General features: G+C 43.8%; 1 protein-coding gene and 1 non-coding gene across 8 annotated transcripts in view; both read left to right on the plus strand.

Moving 5' to 3' along the window:
- The window catches only part of Chd4 (chromodomain helicase DNA binding protein 4), a 36,782-nt gene that overhangs the window by 12,274 nt on the left and 5,034 nt on the right, over positions 1–19,474 (plus strand). For 5 of the 7 annotated variants that reach the window (XM_026788056.1, XM_026788060.1, XM_026788059.1 and 2 more), the window contains exons 15-37: positions 576–767; positions 1,704–1,904; positions 2,096–2,233; positions 2,487–2,608; positions 2,734–2,907; positions 3,223–3,364; positions 3,456–3,587; positions 3,699–3,816; positions 7,127–7,251; positions 7,572–7,809; positions 8,518–8,693; positions 14,080–14,260; positions 14,345–14,431; positions 14,518–14,606; positions 14,717–14,850; positions 15,096–15,240; positions 15,351–15,516; positions 15,768–15,865; positions 15,961–16,120; positions 16,373–16,444; positions 16,906–17,043; positions 17,356–17,464; positions 17,566–17,698. In XM_026788056.1, the coding sequence (XP_026643857.1) occupies positions 576–767; positions 1,704–1,904; positions 2,096–2,233; positions 2,487–2,608; positions 2,734–2,907; positions 3,223–3,364; positions 3,456–3,587; positions 3,699–3,816; positions 7,127–7,251; positions 7,572–7,809; positions 8,518–8,693; positions 14,080–14,260; positions 14,345–14,431; positions 14,518–14,606; positions 14,717–14,850; positions 15,096–15,240; positions 15,351–15,516; positions 15,768–15,865; positions 15,961–16,120; positions 16,373–16,444; positions 16,906–17,043; positions 17,356–17,464; positions 17,566–17,698 (3,270 nt within the window). Of the gene's footprint in view, positions 1–575; positions 768–1,703; positions 1,905–2,095; positions 2,234–2,486; positions 2,609–2,733; positions 2,908–3,222; positions 3,365–3,455; positions 3,588–3,698; positions 3,817–7,126; positions 7,252–7,571; positions 7,810–8,517; positions 8,694–14,079; positions 14,432–14,517; positions 14,607–14,716; positions 14,851–15,095; positions 15,241–15,350; positions 15,517–15,767; positions 15,866–15,960; positions 16,121–16,372; positions 16,445–16,905; positions 17,044–17,355; positions 17,465–17,565; positions 17,699–19,474 lie in introns of all 7 variants that reach the window. The other 2 variants (XM_026788058.1, XM_013352994.2) reach the window with 2 other exon arrangements.
- On the plus strand, positions 15,560–15,695 carry LOC113458071. The gene has a single exon (XR_003378508.1).

Consider the following 19,474-nt stretch of genomic DNA (forward strand, 5'->3'; position numbering starts at 1 on the left):
AAAAAACTGTATATTTAATTTTTGTTGTTAGTTTTTGTTTTTCAAGACAGGGTTTCTCTGTAGCTTTGGAGACTGTCCTGGAACTAGCTCTTGTAGACCAGGCTGGACTCTAACTGACAGAGATCCGCCTACCTCTGCCTCTTGAGTGCTGGGATTAAAGGTGTGCGCCACCACCGCCCGGCGATTTTTCAAAATTTAAAAAAATTCTTATTATTATTGAGACAGGGTTTCTCTGTAGCTTTGGAGCCTGTCCTGGTACTAGCTCTGGCAGACCAGGCTGGCCTTCAACTGACAGAGATCCGCCTACCTCTGCCTTCTGAGTGCTGGGATTTAAAGGCAAGCGCCACCACCATTTGGCTTGAACCCAGTTCTTATGTCTCAGCCTCCGAAGTACTAGAGTACAGGCAGGTGCTACCATGCCTGGCTTCATTAAGGGTTTTTGTTGCTGTTGTTGTTTTTCTTTTAGCTCTTGGGGAAAAAATATCTAGTGAGGCCATGTAAAGGAGGAAGTAGCTGCTGTCTTATGGGAAAAAGGGAATTCTTTACCAGCTCTTGTCTTCTCTCTCGTCCTGCAGCCGACAGTGAAGTATGAGCGACAGCCGGAGTACCTGGATGCCACAGGTGGAACCCTGCACCCCTACCAAATGGAAGGCTTAAATTGGCTCCGCTTCTCATGGGCTCAGGGCACTGATACCATCTTGGCTGATGAGATGGGCCTTGGGAAGACTGTGCAGACAGCAGTCTTTCTCTACTCCCTCTACAAGGAGGTGAGGACAGCAGAGATGTTAGTTTTTAGTGTGGGGATTTTGTGGCTGTATTCTTTTCTTGTACTTTGAGGAGAGAGAGGAAGGGAAGAAGGGAGTCTGACTTTGAACACTGCTCAGGGATAAGAAGATATAGGTCTGCAATGGAAAATTTTTTCCTTAACATTTTTTAAAAAAAATTTTATTTGCGTGGGTGTTGTACCTTTAGTATATCTGTGCTGGAGAGATGGCTCAGCAGTTAAGAGCACTGCCTGCTCTTCCAAAGGTCCTGAGTTCAATTCCCAGCAACAACATGATGGCTTACAACCATCTGTAATGAGATCTGGTGCCCTCTTGAGGAAGAGACCTGGTCAGTCGCCCTTATCAACTTAGACCATGAAACCCAATATGGACAAGTTCAGCATTGCCAGGGCATGAATTTCATTTCACTCATTCATGTCTGTACACCACCTGTGTGCAGTGCCTGTGGAGGCCAGAAGAGGATTGTCAGATCTCTTAAAGCTGGAGTTACAGACTGTGAGCCATCATGTGGGTCCTGGGATCTGAACAGGGGTCCTCTGCAAGAGCAGCCAGTATTCTTAACCAGTGAACCATCTCTCTAGATCCTATGGTGGAAATATTATGGGAATGGAGCCATGGTAGACTTAGTATATCTGCTGTCCTGGGGAATGGGGAATGCATGCGTTTTGAGGTAAACAGAATTGTGGTTGGACTTAGTGGTAGGGAAAGTCTTGGTGGAAGAGTGTGACTTTAAAGGTCAAGGTGAGCCGTTGCTTTTTGGAAAAGAGGATCAGATATCTTTTGTAATGAGAATGATGGGTGGGGGCAGTGGTGCAGGTGTTAGGCCTCAGTTTCACTGAGGGTCAGGGAGAGGTGTGAGTCTGGGGTTTAGGATGATGGTTCTCTTAGTTCTGATTCTGCCTGCTTTCTTCCTCCTAGGGTCATTCCAAAGGCCCCTTCTTAGTTAGTGCTCCTCTTTCTACCATCATCAACTGGGAGCGAGAGTTTGAGATGTGGGCTCCTGATATGTATGTGGTAACCTATGTGGGTGACAAGGACAGCCGTGCTATCATCAGGGAGAATGAGTTTTCCTTTGAAGACAATGCCATTCGTGGTGGCAAGAAGGCCTCCCGAATGAAGGTATTTCAGTGGGGGAGGAAGAGGGTAGTGTGTGAGAGGGATTCAGTGCTTTGGGCTTAGTTTGCTGCCTCACCTGATCTCTGAGTAAGGCAAAAAACAATAGCTCTGGGACCAGGGAAAGCTCACCTGTCCCTGGATGTGCTGACACTGAAGGAGTGGACAGTAATGAATAACCAACTCATCTTTTGCAGAAAGAAGCATCTGTGAAATTTCATGTTTTATTGACCTCGTATGAATTGATCACCATTGATATGGCCATCTTAGGTTCTATTGATTGGGCCTGCCTCATTGTGGATGAAGCCCATCGTCTGAAGAATAATCAATCTAAGGTAAGTAGGTAGGGAGGTGATAGTCTCCAGATTTAGTCTTTGGGAGCATCATCTCTTTGAACAAAACCTAAGTAAAGAAGAAAGGAAAAATGGTCTTTGTTTCCTTCCTTACCTGTGGTAGCACTTCTGTGGCCAGGCCTTTAAGATTGTGGCTGGCCGTGGGCTGACTCATTTCACTGAACAGTAAGACAGCTTGGGATTTTGTCGAGGTATATTGGTACCCTGATTTCTTGATTTCATCTCTCTTCACCAGTTCTTCCGAGTTTTGAATGGTTACTCGCTACAGCACAAGCTGTTGCTAACTGGGACTCCATTACAAAACAATCTGGAGGAATTGTTTCATCTGCTCAACTTTCTCACCCCTGAGAGATTCCAGTAAGTGTGTTTATCATAGTCAGTCCATGGTTCTGCTTCAATTCTTCTTGGTGCCCATCTCCTCTATTATTTTCATTTCTTCGTTTCTCTCTCACCGATAACTATTTTTTTTTCTTTTTCTGAAGCAATTTGGAAGGCTTCTTGGAGGAGTTTGCTGACATTGCTAAAGAGGACCAGATTAAAAAACTACATGACATGCTGGGGCCTCACATGTTGCGGCGGCTCAAAGCTGATGTATTCAAGAATATGCCATCCAAGACAGAACTGATTGTGCGCGTGGAGCTGAGCCCTATGCAGAAGTGAGTGTGAAGTGTGGAAGCCCAAATTCAGTCTTGTAATCCAGTTAGACGCTGCCATTTTGCCAAGGGTTTCTCCCATGTAGCTTCTAGGCATCTGGTGACAGGAGCAAGCAGGGCCTGAAGAAACCTGATTCCTGGGAGCTGGCATTTGTAGTTCTTAGTTATACCTTCCTGTGTCTAACATGATGATGGTGTGGCTAGTGCTTGTTACTTAGCCCCACAGGGAGGAGTGCTGAAAGATGAGCTCAGGCTGTTGGGTTGCAGCAGTCATTTAAAGCCTTGAGTCCAACCTGTCCTTGCGTCTTGTTCATATAGAAAGTACTACAAGTATATTCTCACGCGGAATTTTGAAGCACTTAATGCTCGAGGTGGTGGCAACCAGGTGTCCTTACTGAATGTGGTAATGGATCTTAAGAAGTGCTGCAACCACCCTTACCTCTTCCCTGTGGCGGCAATGGTAAGATGAACCACCTCTTTGTTTTCCCTCGATTGCTAACTCCTCCTTGTGAGCTTTCTTTCAATGTACTTTCCTTTGCTTCTATCATCAGGAAGCCCCTAAGATGCCTAATGGCATGTATGATGGTAGTGCCCTAATCAGAGCGTCTGGGAAATTGTTGCTGCTACAGAAGATGCTTAAGAACCTTAAGGAGGGAGGGCATCGTGTACTCATCTTTTCCCAGGTATGTGGGCCCAACTAGAAGTGCAGAGACAGTGGTGGGACAGCCCTAGTGACTGAGAAGAGGGATTATCACCTACCAGCTCTATAATTAATTCAGCTGTTCCTTTTACAGATGACCAAGATGTTGGACTTGTTAGAGGATTTTTTAGAACATGAAGGTTATAAATATGAACGCATTGATGGTGGGATCACTGGGAATATGCGTCAGGAGGCGATTGATCGCTTCAATGGTAAGAGAGGAATGGCTTATTTCCAAGCAACTATTTTCTTCTTTTTCTTCGCCTCCCTTCTTCTTTTCTTCCTAACTTTCTTCTTTCTTTTTCTTTTTCTTTCTTTCTTTCTTTCTTTTTTTTTTGGCTTTTTGAGACAGGGTTTCTCTGTAGCTTTGGAGCCTGTACTGAAACTAGCTCTTGTAGACCAGGCTGGCCTTGACCTCACAGAGATCTGCCTGCCTCTGCCTCCCAAGTGCTGGGAATAAAGGCATGTGCCACCATATATGTTTGCTGAGTGGTGGTGGCACATGCCTTTAATTCCAGCACCCGGGAGGCAGATCTCTTGAGTACCAGGCCAGGTGGTTTACATAGTTTCAAAACAGGTAGATTATGTCGAAATCCTTTCTCTCAGAACCTCCTCCAAAAACAACAGAGATTACTTTTTGTGTGTGAGTGTTTTGCCTGCATGTAAGTATGTACACCATGTGTGTGCCTAGGTACTGGAGTTACAGACAGTTGTGAGCTACCATCTCGGTGCTGGGAATTGAACCCAAGTCCTCTCTCTGTAAGAGCAACAGAGTCTTACTATGTATCCTTTGCTGGTCTGAAACTCTGTAGACCAGGCTGGACTCAAATGCAGAGATAAACCTGCCTTTAACTAAGTGCTAGGATTAAAGGCATGTACCCTCCAGTCTCAATCATTTTTCTTGTATCTCTGGAGTGATCACTTTATTTTCTGTAATGTGTACATGCATGCATGTGCGCTTACAACTGCGTCTGCACACTTGTGTACCATGGCACAGATGTGGGAGTACAGGAAAACTTACAGGAATTGCTTCTCCCCTTCTACCATATGAGTCCTTGGAATTGAACACAGATATCAAAGCATCTTTGCCTGCTGAGCCATCTCACTGGCCTTTTTAAGATTTTATTTTGTGTGTGGGTGTTTTATCTGCATGTGTTTCTGTGTACCACAGGTATGTAGAACCTGTAGAGGCCAGAAGAAGGCATTGGATCCCCTTGAACTGGAGTTAATAGCTGTTTGTGAACTGCCATGTGGATGCTGGGATTGAACCCAGATCCTCTGGGAGAACAGCCAGTTCTTCTAACTGTGGAGCCAGCTTATTCTTGTGCACCTGTTTTCTCAGTAGTTCTTTTGGGTCTTGGTCAATTGATATGGAGGAGGAAAGCTTTTGAAGAAAGAATTGGATTAGCTCTATTTTCTTACCTTCCCCTTGGAGTCTTTTCTCTATTAATTATATCCCAAGACTGAATGAAGGGATAGATTAGTTTTATTTTTCAATTTATTTTTATTTATGTATATGTTTATGTACCTACTTGTCTGTATGTGTAGTGTGTATGTACAGGTGCCTGAAGAGGTGTCTGGAGTTATGAGCTACCTGATAAGAACTGAACCTAGGTCCTCTGTGAGAGCAGAGAGTACTCTTTATCTCTAGCCCCAAGGGTCAGATTTGTTGAAGCTCAAATATGTGGTAGACTTGTCTATCACAGTAGATGCAACTACCCCTTTCCCAAACTTTAATTTTTATTTTTTGAGACAGGGTCTTTGGCTGTCCTGGTTATTTAAAATATTTTAGACTTAAAAGTTATAAAACAATACAGAATTAACCTGCTGCTCTTAATAATAACAACTTCCAGTGCTTGGTGGCATATGCATGTAATCTCAGCACTTGATAAAGAGCATTGGCTGTTCTTCCAGAAGACCTGGGTTTGATTTCTCAGCACCCATGTGGCAGCTCACAACTCTCTAACTCCAGTTTCGGGGCATTCAGCATCCTTTTGTGGTTTCTCCAAGCAGTGCACATATGCTGTACACAGACATACAAAGGGAAAACATGTATATAAAAAAATAGCTGGGCAATGGTGGTGCACCCTTTAATCCTAGTACTCAGGAGGCAGAGACAGGCAGATCTGGACAGGCAGTTCGAGGCCAACCTGGTCTACGAGTGCTAGTTCTAGGACAGGCTGCAAAGCTACAGAGAAATCTTGTCTCAAAAACCAAAAGTAAACAAACAAGTATATAAATAAATAAATAATAGTAAAAATATTTAAAAATAATTCAAGGATATCTGGGCTACATGTAGTATATAAGCCCTGTCTAGAAGTGGGGGAAAAGGGCCAGTGAGATGGCTAGCAGGCGAAGGTACTTGCTACCAAGCATGTCTCTCTGATTTCTATCCTGGTACCCCATGGTAGAAAGAACCAACTTCTGCAAGATGTCCTCTGACTATACATATGTGCACATGCATGTATATATACAAAATAAGTGTAATTTAAAAATACTTTTATAAAAGGCCAGTGAGATGATTCAGTAGATAAAGGTGCCAAGCTTGTTTACCTGAGTTTCTATGTCTAGGAGTCACATAGTGGAAGGGGACAACTAGCTTTGTCCTCTGACCTCTATGTAGGTGCTGAAGAGTACACTCACATATACTGGCACACAAATGCACACAAAACAGAGGTGGGAGGGGCTGTTTGGGGATGTAACTCAATTGTTAGAATGTTTGCCTAACCTTCATGAGGCCCTGGATTCCATTCCCAGCACTACTTAAAGTATGGTGACACTTAACTGTAATCTATACATTGAGTAATACTGTCAAAGAACTATAGATCCTGAGTGTCACCAGTTTTTCTCTTAATGTTCTTTTTCTGTTTGAGGATCCAGTCCCAGGTGCACACTGAGATCCAAGGGTAGATCCTACTCTTTTTTTTTTTTTTTTAAAGATTTATTTATTTATTAAATATACAGTATTCTGTCTGCATGTATGCCTACAGACCAGAAGAGGGCACCAGATCTCATTACAGATGGCTGTGAGCCACCATGTGGTTGCTGGGAATTGAACTCAGGACCTCTGGAAGAGCAGTCAGTGCTCTTAACCACTGAGCCATCTCTCCAGCCCCTAGATCCTACTCTTTACACCATGGTTAGATAGGAAACCTCTTAACTGACTTTTCATCCCCCACCCCTTCCTTTATGATATTAGTGCTTGGATTTCTGGTCAGTTATTTCTTCTTTGCTCCCTTCTCTGCCTCCTCTCTGTCTCTTCTCACTCCTCTTCCAGTAAATCTCCTGTGTGAGCCCTGTTGTATGGTGTTACTCCTTTCCAGCTGATTATAAATAAATTACAGCAGATAATTTTTATGCTAATGTCATTTTGACTATAGATTTTGATGCTGATTTCAGTATCCTTCAGGGTACCTTGTTTATGACAATCGTTTGGTGTTTTTTACAGGCTTTTTCTTACCTTCCTTCTCTACTTATTTGTTGTAATTCAGGAGAGAACTCATAGTGTTTTCTGTTTCTTAGCACCGGGTGCTCAACAGTTCTGCTTCTTGCTCTCCACTCGAGCTGGAGGCCTTGGGATCAATCTGGCCACTGCTGACACAGTTATCATATATGATTCTGACTGGAACCCCCATAATGACATTCAGGTGAGTAGAGAAACTCTAGGAGGTCCCAGCAGCCCTTACCTACCCTCCAGGAAATGTTCTGTTATTTGAAATTTAATACTTGACTTTGACTTTTTTCTTAGTTTCTTTTTTTTTCCTTTTTTTTTTTTTTTTTTGAATGTCATTATCTGAGAATTGGGATTAGTTATAGTCCTCTTTTGGGTGATGTGTGGTATCCGGAGGGAGAGGTGCAAAAAGAAATGTTATGTGAAGACTAGCTTCAGCTTCTGACTAGTATCGTTTCTGAATTCTGTGAAAGACGGTAGGACATAAGATTGCTGGTTTTGTTTGATCAAATCCAGGCCTTTAGTAGAGCCCACCGTATTGGGCAAAATAAGAAGGTGATGATCTACCGCTTTGTGACTCGTGCTTCAGTGGAGGAGCGCATCACGCAGGTGGCAAAGAAGAAGATGATGCTGACACATTTAGTGGTGCGGCCTGGGCTAGGCTCCAAGACTGGCTCAATGTCCAAACAGGAGCTTGATGACATCCTCAAATTTGGCACTGAGGAACTATTCAAGGATGAAGCCACAGATGGAGGTGAGCTGATCAGGATCTTAAATTTTAAGTGGAACTTGGCTTTCTAGAGGGTAGAGAAGTACTTTTGATAGCAAGGGTCCCATGGGAACTGTAGTAGCAGTTCATTTGTATTATAATAACTAAAGTTTGCCTGAGGATCAGAAAAGTAAAACAGCTACACTGGCCAGTCTTACAGGCAGCAATGACATACACCTTTAATCCAAGTAGCCACACTAGTTGCCATAGAAACCAGGAGATAGTGGTGCATACCCTTAATTCCAGAATTAGAGAGGATTACAAAACGGGAGGAGACAGTTCTCAGTCTCAGTCTCATTCTGAGAACCATGAAGGCAGGATCGCCATTTCAGACTGAAGTAGAGGTAAGAGCCAGTGTCTGACTGTATTACTTTTCTGGTCTTCAGGTTGAACCCCAATTTCTGTCTCTGGTTTTTTATTAATCGTGCCACAGGGAACTGGTTTTTCTTTTTTCTTTTCCTTCCTTCCTTTTTCTTTTGGTTTTTCAAAATAGAGTTTCTTTGTGTAGCTTTGGAGCGTGTCCTGGAACTCACTTTGTAGACCAGGCTGGCCTTGAATTCACAGAGATCTGCTTGCCTCTGCCTCCCGAATGTTGGGATTAAAGGCGTACACCACCACAGCCTGGCTGGGAGCTGTTTTTCTTCTGCAGCACCTGAACTGACTTTAGGGTTGTGGCCCCCTGGTTCTTCATAGGAGGAGACAACAAAGAGGGAGAAGATAGCAGTGTTATCCATTATGATGATAAGGCCATTGAACGACTGCTGGATCGCAACCAGGATGAGACCGAAGACACAGAATTGCAGGGCATGAATGAATATTTGAGTTCATTTAAAGTGGCCCAGTATGTGGTACGGGAAGAAGAAATGGGGGTGAGTATGAGTCCAAGGCAATGCTGTTCTTGGTTATTGGTCTAAAAATTGGAATTGAGATCAGGATGGTACTTGAAACAACAGAAAAGAATGTCACCTGCTCAGTTTCCATTATCATCTTCGCCTTGACTATTGGGAACTCCACAGTCAGATTTCACATAGCCATTATGTGCTCTCCTAGAGTCTTTCTTTTATGTAGCTTATTCTCCACATAAATCTTGGAGTGCTACCTTGGAAAAAGCAGATGAGATACATACTTTATTAGGTAGCTGTTTTCTCAAAGTAAGAATTCTTTTTGTTTTTCCTTTTTCCTCCTTGGTCTTACACTAAGAAGTAAAAACTCCCAAAAGAGAATGTGTGGAGTTTTTGTAATATATTTCATCCTTTAAGTAATTTTAAAATGCTGATTTCTTTGCTGGTTCTCTTTTAAACCACTTGGCTCAGGGTTAAGTTGGCCTGGGTTTTTGATGTCTTTACCATGCTTTCTCATCAGAATAACGCTCTTGCTGCATTCTGGTAGTATAGCGTTTTTCCCCTTTGTTTTTTAAACAAAGTCTTGCTGTTTGTTCCTCCTCCATACACCTCCCAGCTGCTACGATTACAGGCTTGGGTGTTATTTTAGCTGAAACCTAGACTGACTTTGAACTCTATAGCTTAAACTGATTTTGAATTCCTGATCCTCCTGCATCTACCTCCCAGGAGCTGGCATTATAGTCATGTGCTGGCTACCATATCATGTCTGATTATCTGGCAGAATTTTTATTATTATTAATATTTTGTGTATGTGTTGTTTATTTTATCTTAGAGGCAGGGTCTTGGGTATCCTGACTGGCCTGACCTTCCTATGTACTGAAAATAACCTGCCTCCATGCATGGGCCACCAGGCCTTGTGTGTGTGGTGATGGAGATTGAACCCAAAGCTTCTTGCATCTTGCATACTAGGCTAGCTTTCTGTCCATCTGACTCATAGCCCTACCCCTGTCTATCAGATCTTGATTAGCAGGATTATTGTGGGTTTTTTTTTGTTTTGTTTTGTTTTGGTTTTTTTTTTGTGATTTTTATAGAACTAAGATCAGTTCTGCCTGATATGTTAGTTTTGGGTTGTTCACCCTCCCACCCTTGAGACAGGCTTTCTCTGCAACAAATAGCCCTGGCTATTCTTGGAGCCTTTCCTGGAACTCTGTAGACCAGGCTAGCCTCAAACTTACAGAGATCCACCTGCCTCTGCCTTCCAAGTGCTGGGATTAAAGGTGTGTGCCACTGCTTCCCAGTTTTACTATGGCTATTTTTTTTTTTTTTTCGAGACAGGATCTCCCTGTGTAGCCCAGCCTGGTCTTGAACTCATGGCCTTTTTACCTTAGCCTCCCAAATGTAAGATTACACATGTTAACCACATGGTCCCATATATCTCAGGCTATCCTGGAACTCATCATGTAGTCAAGGATGATCCTCCTGCCTCCACCTTCTAAGTGCTGGGATGATGGACCTGTGCCAGGTGTGCAACTGCTGTGTCCTGTTCATGTGGTGCTGGGGTTGACTATGACCTCTGCCCTCATGAAAAAGCACTGCGCACTGTGCTTTCTTTCCAGCTTGTTCTTGGGATATTGCTTCTAGTCATGGTTTATGTGTAACCGGTGGGGAAATTTTATATAAATCAGCAGTAAATTCAACCAAAAACTGCTTTTTGATAGGAAATCTTACTCCTTTCAGTGGCAGAGAGTGAAATTGCCTAGCAGAGCACGTGTTAGGGGGTGACCTATGCAAGTATATGCAAGGATACTTATATACATATATGCAAGTATATGTGTTCTGTTCATTATTTTTATTTTCCTTTTTCTGGTTTTTTTTTTTTGTTGTTGTTGTTTTGGAGACAGGGTCCCATTATGTAGCTCTGGCCTGGAATTCACAGAGTGCCTGCCTCTGCCTCCAGGTGTTGGTTAAAGGCATCAACTATCACACCTGGGTATTTCTTTTTAGACTGTTTTGATGGGCTTGTTGAAGATGGAACCTGGGGCTAAGCAGTTATATACTGAGTTATATACCATACTAAAAGACTTTTTGTTTTCTTCTAATATTTTTAAAAGATTTATTTATTTATTATGTATTCAGTGTTCTGTCTTTATATATGCCTGCAGGCCAGAAGAGGGCACCAGATCTCATTACAGATGGTTGTGAGCCACTATGTGGTTGCTGGGAATTGAACTCAGGACCTCTTGAAGAACAGCCATTGCTTTTAACTGCTGAGTCATTTCTCCAGTCCCTTCTTTTAAATTTTTTATTATGTATATTCATTATACATAGTACTATGTACTTTAAAAATATTTCTGGGGACAGGGTTGTGAAGGCGTACGTCAGAAACAATGCCACACCAGTTTGGAATTATGATTAATAGGGTGATATTTATTTAAAGGGGAAAAAACTTACAGATCTCCGTCCCAGACAACAGCCCTCTGCGCAACCAGGAAGGGGTGGAGCAGGAAGTGAAGAGAGAGAGAGAGGAGAGGGAAGTGGCCGCTTTTTTAAAGGGAGAGAGACCACGCCCCAATGGGCTGGTATCTCAGCGGCTATAGACTGGAGGAGCGGAAGGACCTCCCACAACAGGGTTGTTTGTTTTTTTTGAGACAGGGTTTCACTGTAGCCCTAGCTGTCCTAGAACTCATACTGGCTGTAGACCAGCCTGGCCTCAAACTCATAAAGATCTGCCTGTCTCTGCCTCCCAAATGCTGGGATTAAAGGTGTGCACTACCACTGTCCTCCTGAGGCAGGGTCTTGTGTAGCCCAAGATAGAATTTAGGCAGCCAGGGATGATGTTGAACTTCTGACCCCTTTGCCTCTGCCTCCCAAGTGCTGGGATTATAGGCATCTGTCATCACACCTGGTTGTATATGGTGCTGAGAATTGAGTCTAAGAATTGGTGCATTCAAGGCAAGCACTTTACCAACCAAGCTATATCCCTAGCCCCTCAATAAGTTGTTGCCCAAACTGGCCTTGAACTTTTGGTTCTCTTGCCTCAGCTTCTGTATTGGCTAAGACTTGTACTATTAGGCATAAAATTTTATTTTGACGGCCAGGCCTCATTATATAGCCCACTCTGACCTGAAATTCAATTCCTGGCTGGCCTCAGGCTCAATTCTTCTGCCTCAGATTCCTGAGTGCTGAGATTATAGGTGTGTGGTGATCAATTTAATACATAAATATTATTGCCGGGCAGCGGTGGCACATGCCCTTAACCCCTAGCATTCAAGAGGCAGAAACAAACATCTCTTCAGTTCAAGGCCATCCTGGTCTAGTAGGGAGTTGGCATCTCAGCACTACAAAGTTAGAGTGTATCTCAAAAGTCAGATTGGAAGGGAAGAGGAGTTTAAGAAAGCTTATTTTGTCTTCCACATTTCAGCAGCTTTAGTGGATAGTAGGTACTGTTGCTTATGGGCAACGGGTCTATCCTAGCAGGGTGGCTGCACTGAAGAAACTGCTCGAGGGTAGGGAAAAGCAGAAAGGTGGGCGGTGGTGGCACACACCTTTAATCCCAGCACTCAGGAGGCAGAGGTAGGTGGGTCCTGTGAGTTTGAGGACAGCCTTGTCTACAAGAGTTAGTTCCAGGACAGTCAGGACTGTTTCGCAGAGAAACCCTGTCTCAAAAAACCAAAAAGAAGAAGAAAAGGGGGGGATCCAAAAGAGAAAAGGCTGTTGTCTTAATGTCTCGTTCAAGTACATGCTTTCAGTGATCTGACTTCTTCCCATTAGGTCTCTATTCCATGGAGATTCCACCACTTTTCAGTCACACCACGGACTGCTTATCCAAGCCATTGAGCAACGTGGCTCAAATTTTAAAAGAAAAAAATATCTCTTCCACCCTGTCCTGTTTAGTTCTCTTCTGGGACAATTGTTTTCACTTTGACTGCGCGTGTGTGCATGCGTCCGTGATATATATATGTACATATGGGTGTGTGTTGTGTGCATACATATATATACATATGGGTATGTGTGTTGTATGTATACATATGTACATGTGTGTGTGTGTCTATCTATCTGTCTTACCCAGGCTCTGATGCTGTCTTCTAGTCTCCTTGGGTTCCAGGTGTGATTATGGCACACAGACTTACATGCAGCCAAAGGATATACATAAAATTAAAAATTTGAAAATAAAAATTTTAAAGGCAGTTATGATTTTTGGGTATTTCAGTTTTATATTCTTAGATTTTGTTTTCTTTCATTATGGATGACCACCCTATTCTATAATTTAGTTGCATAGGGATTTAGGTTATTTCTTTGTACATTTATATGAGAGAGAGAGAGAGAGTTTGTGTGTGTGTGTGTGTAGGACAGAGACAAGTTGCAAGAGTTGGTTCTCTCCTTCCATATGCGTCCCAGGGTCAACTCTGACATTTAGGTTCTTTGTACTTAGGCTATGAATAATGGTTTTACTCTGTCTTGAGGGACTTGGGTTTTGCTTTTTTCTTTGAGACATGGTCTCATATATTCCAAGCTGGCTTTGAATTCACTATGTAGTTGAAGTTGATCTTGAACTCTGATTTCTCAAAGGCTAGTATTAGAGGCACATACTGCTCTGCATGACTTATGCATTGCTGGGGTCACACCTAGGGCCTTGTGTTTGCTAAGCAAGTATCCTCAGCCCAGGATTTGTATTTAATCAGTATTTCTGAAGTGTCTAAGGGGGAAAGTAACTTGGGTAATAAGACGTAGAGAGCCAAGCTGGGCAGTTGTGGCACAAGCCTTTAATCCCCAGCACTCAGGAGGTAGAGGTACAGAGATGACTATGAGTGAAGGCCAGCCAGGACTACACAGAGAAACCCTGCTCACAGAACAAAACAAAACAAAAACAATCTGGTGAGCTTTAGAAGGTACTTAAGTGTGTTTCTGTATATATGCATGTGAGGAAGTGTGTGTATGTGCATGCGCGCGACTTTGTTTTTTTGTTTTTTAAATTTCTCAAACCGTTGATACTTTTATGTGGTTAATTAAGACCAGATTGTTTTCTGGTCTGTTTGTGCCTTGAAGATCTCTTGCAGTGTTTGGAAGTCTCCATCCTGCCAGCTAAGGTGTAACCTTCCTCTCTTTGTTCTCCTGCTTTTGGATGTTGCCAGTAGGAAGGGATAGAAGCTGCACAGTGTCTTTTGTCTCGTCAGAATAGTTCTCCTTCTCACATTTTTCTTTAATCAGGCTAACTGCTAATCTACACATAACCTTTGAGGAGCTCTCTCCTGTCTGTTAAATTTCTTCCAAGTTTTTAGGTCCAAGCAGGCACACCGAGGGTTTACAAATCCAGCCATGCAAAGGAGCTATCAGAATGGGAACTCTGAGGACTAGGGGTAGCTGGTGGTGCTGACTTCAGCACCCCTGAGTCCTGGCCCTCCCTCTGCCCCAGGAGGAAGAGGAGGTAGAACGGGAAATCATAAAACAGGAAGAAAGTGTGGATCCTGACTACTGGGAGAAATTGCTGCGGCACCATTATGAGCAGCAGCAAGAAGATCTAGCCCGAAATCTGGGCAAAGGAAAAAGAATCCGTAAACAGGTCAACTACAATGATGGCTCACAGGAGGACCGAGGTGTGTGTGGCCGGCCCCGCCCCCCACCCACGGGCCGTTCTACTAGAGCAGTGGGCCCCGCTCATCTGCCCTCTCTCCCTCCAGATTGGCAGGACGACCAGTCCGACAACCAGTCCGATTACTCAGTGGCCTCAGAGGAAGGTGATGAAGACTTTGATGAACGATCAGAAGGTGAGAGTGGTGCCATCTTGCCAGTTCTGTAGCTGTTGCAAGTGTTTATGTCATCAGTGTCACTCATCCATCGTTTCTGCTTACAGCTCCCCGCAGGCCCAGTCGCAAGGGCCTGCGGAATGACAAAGATAAACCATTACCTCCTCTGCTGGCTCGTGTTGGTGGAAATATTGAAGTAAGTACCGTAGATCCTTTAGTGGGATGAAAGGGGGTGAGAGAATGTCATTCAGTGGGTCTTTGGTGGGAAGAGGCTTGCTTTCTCTTATGGTGGTTCTTTTTCCTTAGGTACTTGGTTTTAATGCTCGTCAGCGAAAAGCATTTCTTAATGCAATTATGCGATATGGCATGCCACCTCAGGATGCTTTTACCACTCAGTGGCTTGTGAGAGATCTTCGAGGCAAGTCAGAGAAAGAATTTAAGTAAGTTGAGGGCTGGGCATACCAGTTGGAGCCAGGGTCTAACCCATGTTGTGCAAGGAAAGGGGTGTTGCTAAGTAAAGCTGTTATTCATGAGAGTTGTGTTCCTGGCTTCCCTGAAAGAGACTTTGGGTTATAGTGTGGATCTGGAGATCAGCATTCCAGGACATTACAGGGCCTTACCTTGAGATGGAGCCATGTTTATGGCCCCCCAGTGTCTGATGGGCTCTCTGTTTGACTTCCTACAGGGCTTACGTGTCACTCTTCATGCGGCATTTATGTGAGCCTGGGGCAGATGGGGCGGAAACCTTTGCCGATGGTGTCCCCCGTGAAGGCCTGTCTCGGCAGCACGTTCTTACTAGAATTGGTGTCATGTCCTTGATTCGCAAGAAGGTAAGTGCCAAGCCTGTTTTCATTTTTAAGGATTTCTAGAGAAATTGGGGGCCAATAGGAAAGTAATCTGCAGCTGGAAGGAGTCTTTAATTTGCCATCCTTTGCTATAGGTGCAGGAGTTTGAACACGTGAATGGGCGCTGGAGCATGCCCGAACTGGCTGAAGTAGAGGAAAACAAGAAAATGTCGCAGCCAGGATCACCCTCTCCAAAGACTCCTACACCTTCCACACCAGGGGACACACAACCCAATACTCCTGCACCTGCGCCACCTGCTGGTAAGTCGGCCTGTTATGTCATTTCTGTCCTTTTTTAAAAACTTTGTCCTGTGCCTTTTTCTGCTCCCCTGTGCTCAGTCTTAACAGGGTAGTCTGGCCGGACACACAGCAATTTCCCTCTCAGTTTAGGAGGGCTGTCCTAAGAATAGGGCTGGCTCTTAAAGGCACGAGAGGACAATTTAGAAAGAGACAAACAGCCTGACCTCTGATCCTGAGACCTCCCTAATTGACTGTCTTCTGTTGGTCTGCAGAGGATGGGATAAAAATAGAGGAAAATAGCCTTAAGGAAGAAGAGAACGCAGAAGGGGAAAAGGAGGCGAAATCTACAGCCCCTGAGGTGACTGTGGAGGTGAGAGATGGGGTGACTGGATGCTCTGCTAACGTCAGATGGCTCTTGAGATTCAGGCCCATTTGCTTCACCTTCCGTCTTCTGTTCCTTTGAAGTGTGCACAGCCTGCTGCCCCTGCCCCTGCCCCTGCCTCCGCCCCTGCCCCTGCCTCCGAGGATGATAAGGCCCCTGCTGAGCCTCTTGAAGGAGAGGAAAAAGTGGAGAAGGCAGAGGTGAAGGAGAGAACAGAGGAGCCTATGGAGACGGAGCCCAAAGGTATACATATTTATATATATGTTTACAAGCACTCCAGGTTGCTGTGTAGTTCCAGACTTTTCTAAGTTTTTGGAGTATCAGGAAGAAGTGATAGACCTGGGACCCTTGACCCTTGCTTCTAAATTATCCCCAGCCTCTGACATCTTTGAAACTCTATTTATAGCAGTATAGATGTGTAACACTGTCCAAGTTTTATGGGGGTCAGAGTGGAGTTGTCTTTCTTTAGGGTGTTCTCAGTGCCTTCTTCTTTAGGCTCTGCTGAGGCTGAGAAGGTGGAGGAAAAGTCTGCAATAGACCTGACCCCTATCGTGGTGGAAGACAAAGGTCAGTGTGTAGAGAAGCTGATTTTTTTCTTATTTATTTTTTATTATGTATATAATGTTTGTTTATTATGTATACAGTTCTGCCTGCATGTATGACTGCAGGCCAGAAGAGGGCACCAGATCTCACTATAGGTGATTCGGAGCCACCATGTGTTTGCTGGGAATTGAACTCAGGACCTCTGGAAGAGCAGCCAGTGCTCTTATCCTTTGAGCCATCTTAACCTCTGAGAAGCTGATTATTACTTGGACTAAATTTGTACTAAAACCAGAAACAAAATCGTAACCCACCCTCACCTCATTACCTATTACTATAGACATTTTATTCTAAGGTAAATGACTTGTAAGAGAACTGGCTGGTGACACTTCTTCTGGGTCTGGGAGACCTGAGTGTGGAGGTGGAGGTAGACAGATACAGCATACAAGGGCTGTAGTCCTGACATTTGCCTTTGTGGTATCCTGTAGAAGAGAAGAAAGAGGAAGAAGAGAAAAAGGAGGTAATGCTTCAGAATGGAGAAACCCCTAAGGATCTCAGTGATGAGAAGCAGAAGAAAAATGTCAAACAGCGCTTCATGTTCAACATCGCAGATGGGGGTTTTACTGGTATGGGAACGGGGACCTGAGGTGAAGTCAGTGTGTGGTGGGGACATGCTATGAACACCTCTTGGTTCTGTGTTAGGGAGCTAGAACTAGACCATACCAAGATGGATGGGGAGGACAGGACAAGAATAACTGTTTGTTTGCTTTTGTCTTCGTGTTTTTTGGAACAGGGTTTCACGATGTAGCCCTGGCTGCCTTGGGACTTAGTATATGGACGATAGTGCGCTCCACCTTTCTTGCACACCTCAATGGTTTTAATTCTCACAGGTGTTTGCCTTCTTCTCCACTCTCTAACCTTCCTCAATTCCTTCTCAGAGTTGCACTCGCTTTGGCAGAATGAGGAGCGTGCAGCCACGGTCACTAAGAAGACCTACGAGATCTGGCACCGCCGACATGACTACTGGCTGCTAGCTGGCATTATAAAGTATCCTTGCCTGAGTCAAGACTGTGTCTAGGTGCAGGGATCTTAAGGCTTTAGCTTGAGGCTCTTATTTCCTTTGTTTTTCCTGAGCACTTTTCCACTAGCCATGGCTATGCCCGATGGCAGGATATCCAGAATGACCCACGGTATGCCATCCTCAATGAGCCTTTCAAGGGTGAAATGAACCGTGGCAATTTTCTAGAGATCAAGAATAAATTTCTAGCTCGAAGATTCAAGGTGAGCAGGATGGGACAAGTGAGACTGAAGGTTCTGTAAGGTCCATTCATTCAACCACTTGTGCCACCCCCGCTCCAGGATACTTTTTATGTTATGTGTATGCATGTTTTGTCTGTACATGTTTGTGTACTGTTTCTGTGCCTGATGTCTACAGAGGTTAGAAGAGGGCATCAAATCCCCTGGGATTGACAGAAGGTAGTGACCACCCTGTCCTTGCTGGTAACTGCACTGGGTTTTCTGTAGGAGCAGCCAGTGCTTTTAACCTAGCCGTCTTCCCAGCCCTATAGTTTGTCTTTTTGTAGTCATGACTTGACACAGGGATCAAGATATATAGACTTGGAGGCTGAGTGAGACATGCAGGTCTCTGTGAGTTTGATGCCAACCTAGTCAACATAGCGAGCTTTATCCAGGCCAACCAATGTTACACAGACCCTGCCTCAAACAAAAACCAACAAAGGAGACATATACAGAGTTGAAGTTATTGATTTGTACAAGAGTTGTAGCTGTACCTAATGAGTGACACAGACTAGTTCAGTGGGTTTGGTGCCGAATTCTATAGGTTCAGGGGTTCAGCAAAGTTAGGAAGGGATTGAATTGGATCCCTGAGGAAGTAGGGCTGTGGATAGACTGGGGTCTCTTTTTCTGTATGGACAAACGGAAAGCTGAGTGCAAAGAGAAGATACAGGGTGAACCCTGTTTTCAATATTCCACTAAGACAGCCTCATTCAAATATTTAGCAACTATTTATTGGTATATCTTGTATGTAGATATCAAATAGCATACCATGGAAATAAGATGCAGTTCTCCTAAGTTGAGTGTATTTGAGGGAAAAGAAAATGTTTATTAGGCCTGAAGAGGTGGCTCAGGGCTTAAGAGGTCCTGAGTTCAATTCCCAGCAACCACGGGGTGGCTCACAACCATCTATAATTGAGATCTAGTGCCCTCTTCTGGCATGCAGGAATTCCTGTATGCAGAACACTGTATATGTGATAAATTAATCTTGAAAGAAAAAAAATTATACTAATAATTGTATGCCTTTAGGTGTTATATACTAAGCAATGAGTTGCACAGAGACATAAGAAGAGATAAGCAATGTGTTTGTTTTTCCAGCATTTAGTTTCACATAGATGACATTGTGTGTTAGGGGGAAGAGGCTACTTAATGCCCTAAGGAAGTTCTACAGGGCAGTTGGGGAGGTAGTTCATGAATGACTATAAAAGTTTTGATATATATATATATATATAATAGAGATTATTGGGTAGGAACAGAGGGACTTACAGATTTGCGTTGAGTAGTGGTGGGAGATAGGTTAGAAAGAGGTTAGGATTAGAGGACAGTAGGCATCATACCAGAAGGCCAGTGGGTCTTTGTACCAGAAACAGTATGGATTTTATTCCTCTAGTTCATAGGCAACCATTGAAGGTCTTTGGATAGGACCAAGGGAAATGAAAACATTGACAAGATTGTAATTATATAGTTATGAGATATTAAGAGCTTGACCTGTGATGCTGACTGTGGACATGTGACGGTTAAAGGGAAGAAAACAACATCAAAGGGTTTCTGGACTTTGTGATTTACTGTGGGGTTAGCAAAACTTTTCTGTTAAAGTGCCAGAGAGAGCTGGGTAGTGGTGGCACACACCTTTAATCCCAGCACTCAGGAGGCAGAGGCAGGTGAATCCCTGTGAGTTTGAGGCCAGTCTGATCTACAAAGCAAGTTACAAGACACAGAGAAACCCTGTCTTGGAAAACTAAAAAAATAGAGGGAGAGAGGAAA

This window comes from Microtus ochrogaster, unplaced genomic scaffold (assembly GCF_000317375.1).
Source record: "Microtus ochrogaster isolate Prairie Vole_2 unplaced genomic scaffold, MicOch1.0 UNK1, whole genome shotgun sequence".
NCBI lineage: Eukaryota > Metazoa > Chordata > Mammalia > Rodentia > Cricetidae > Microtus > Microtus ochrogaster.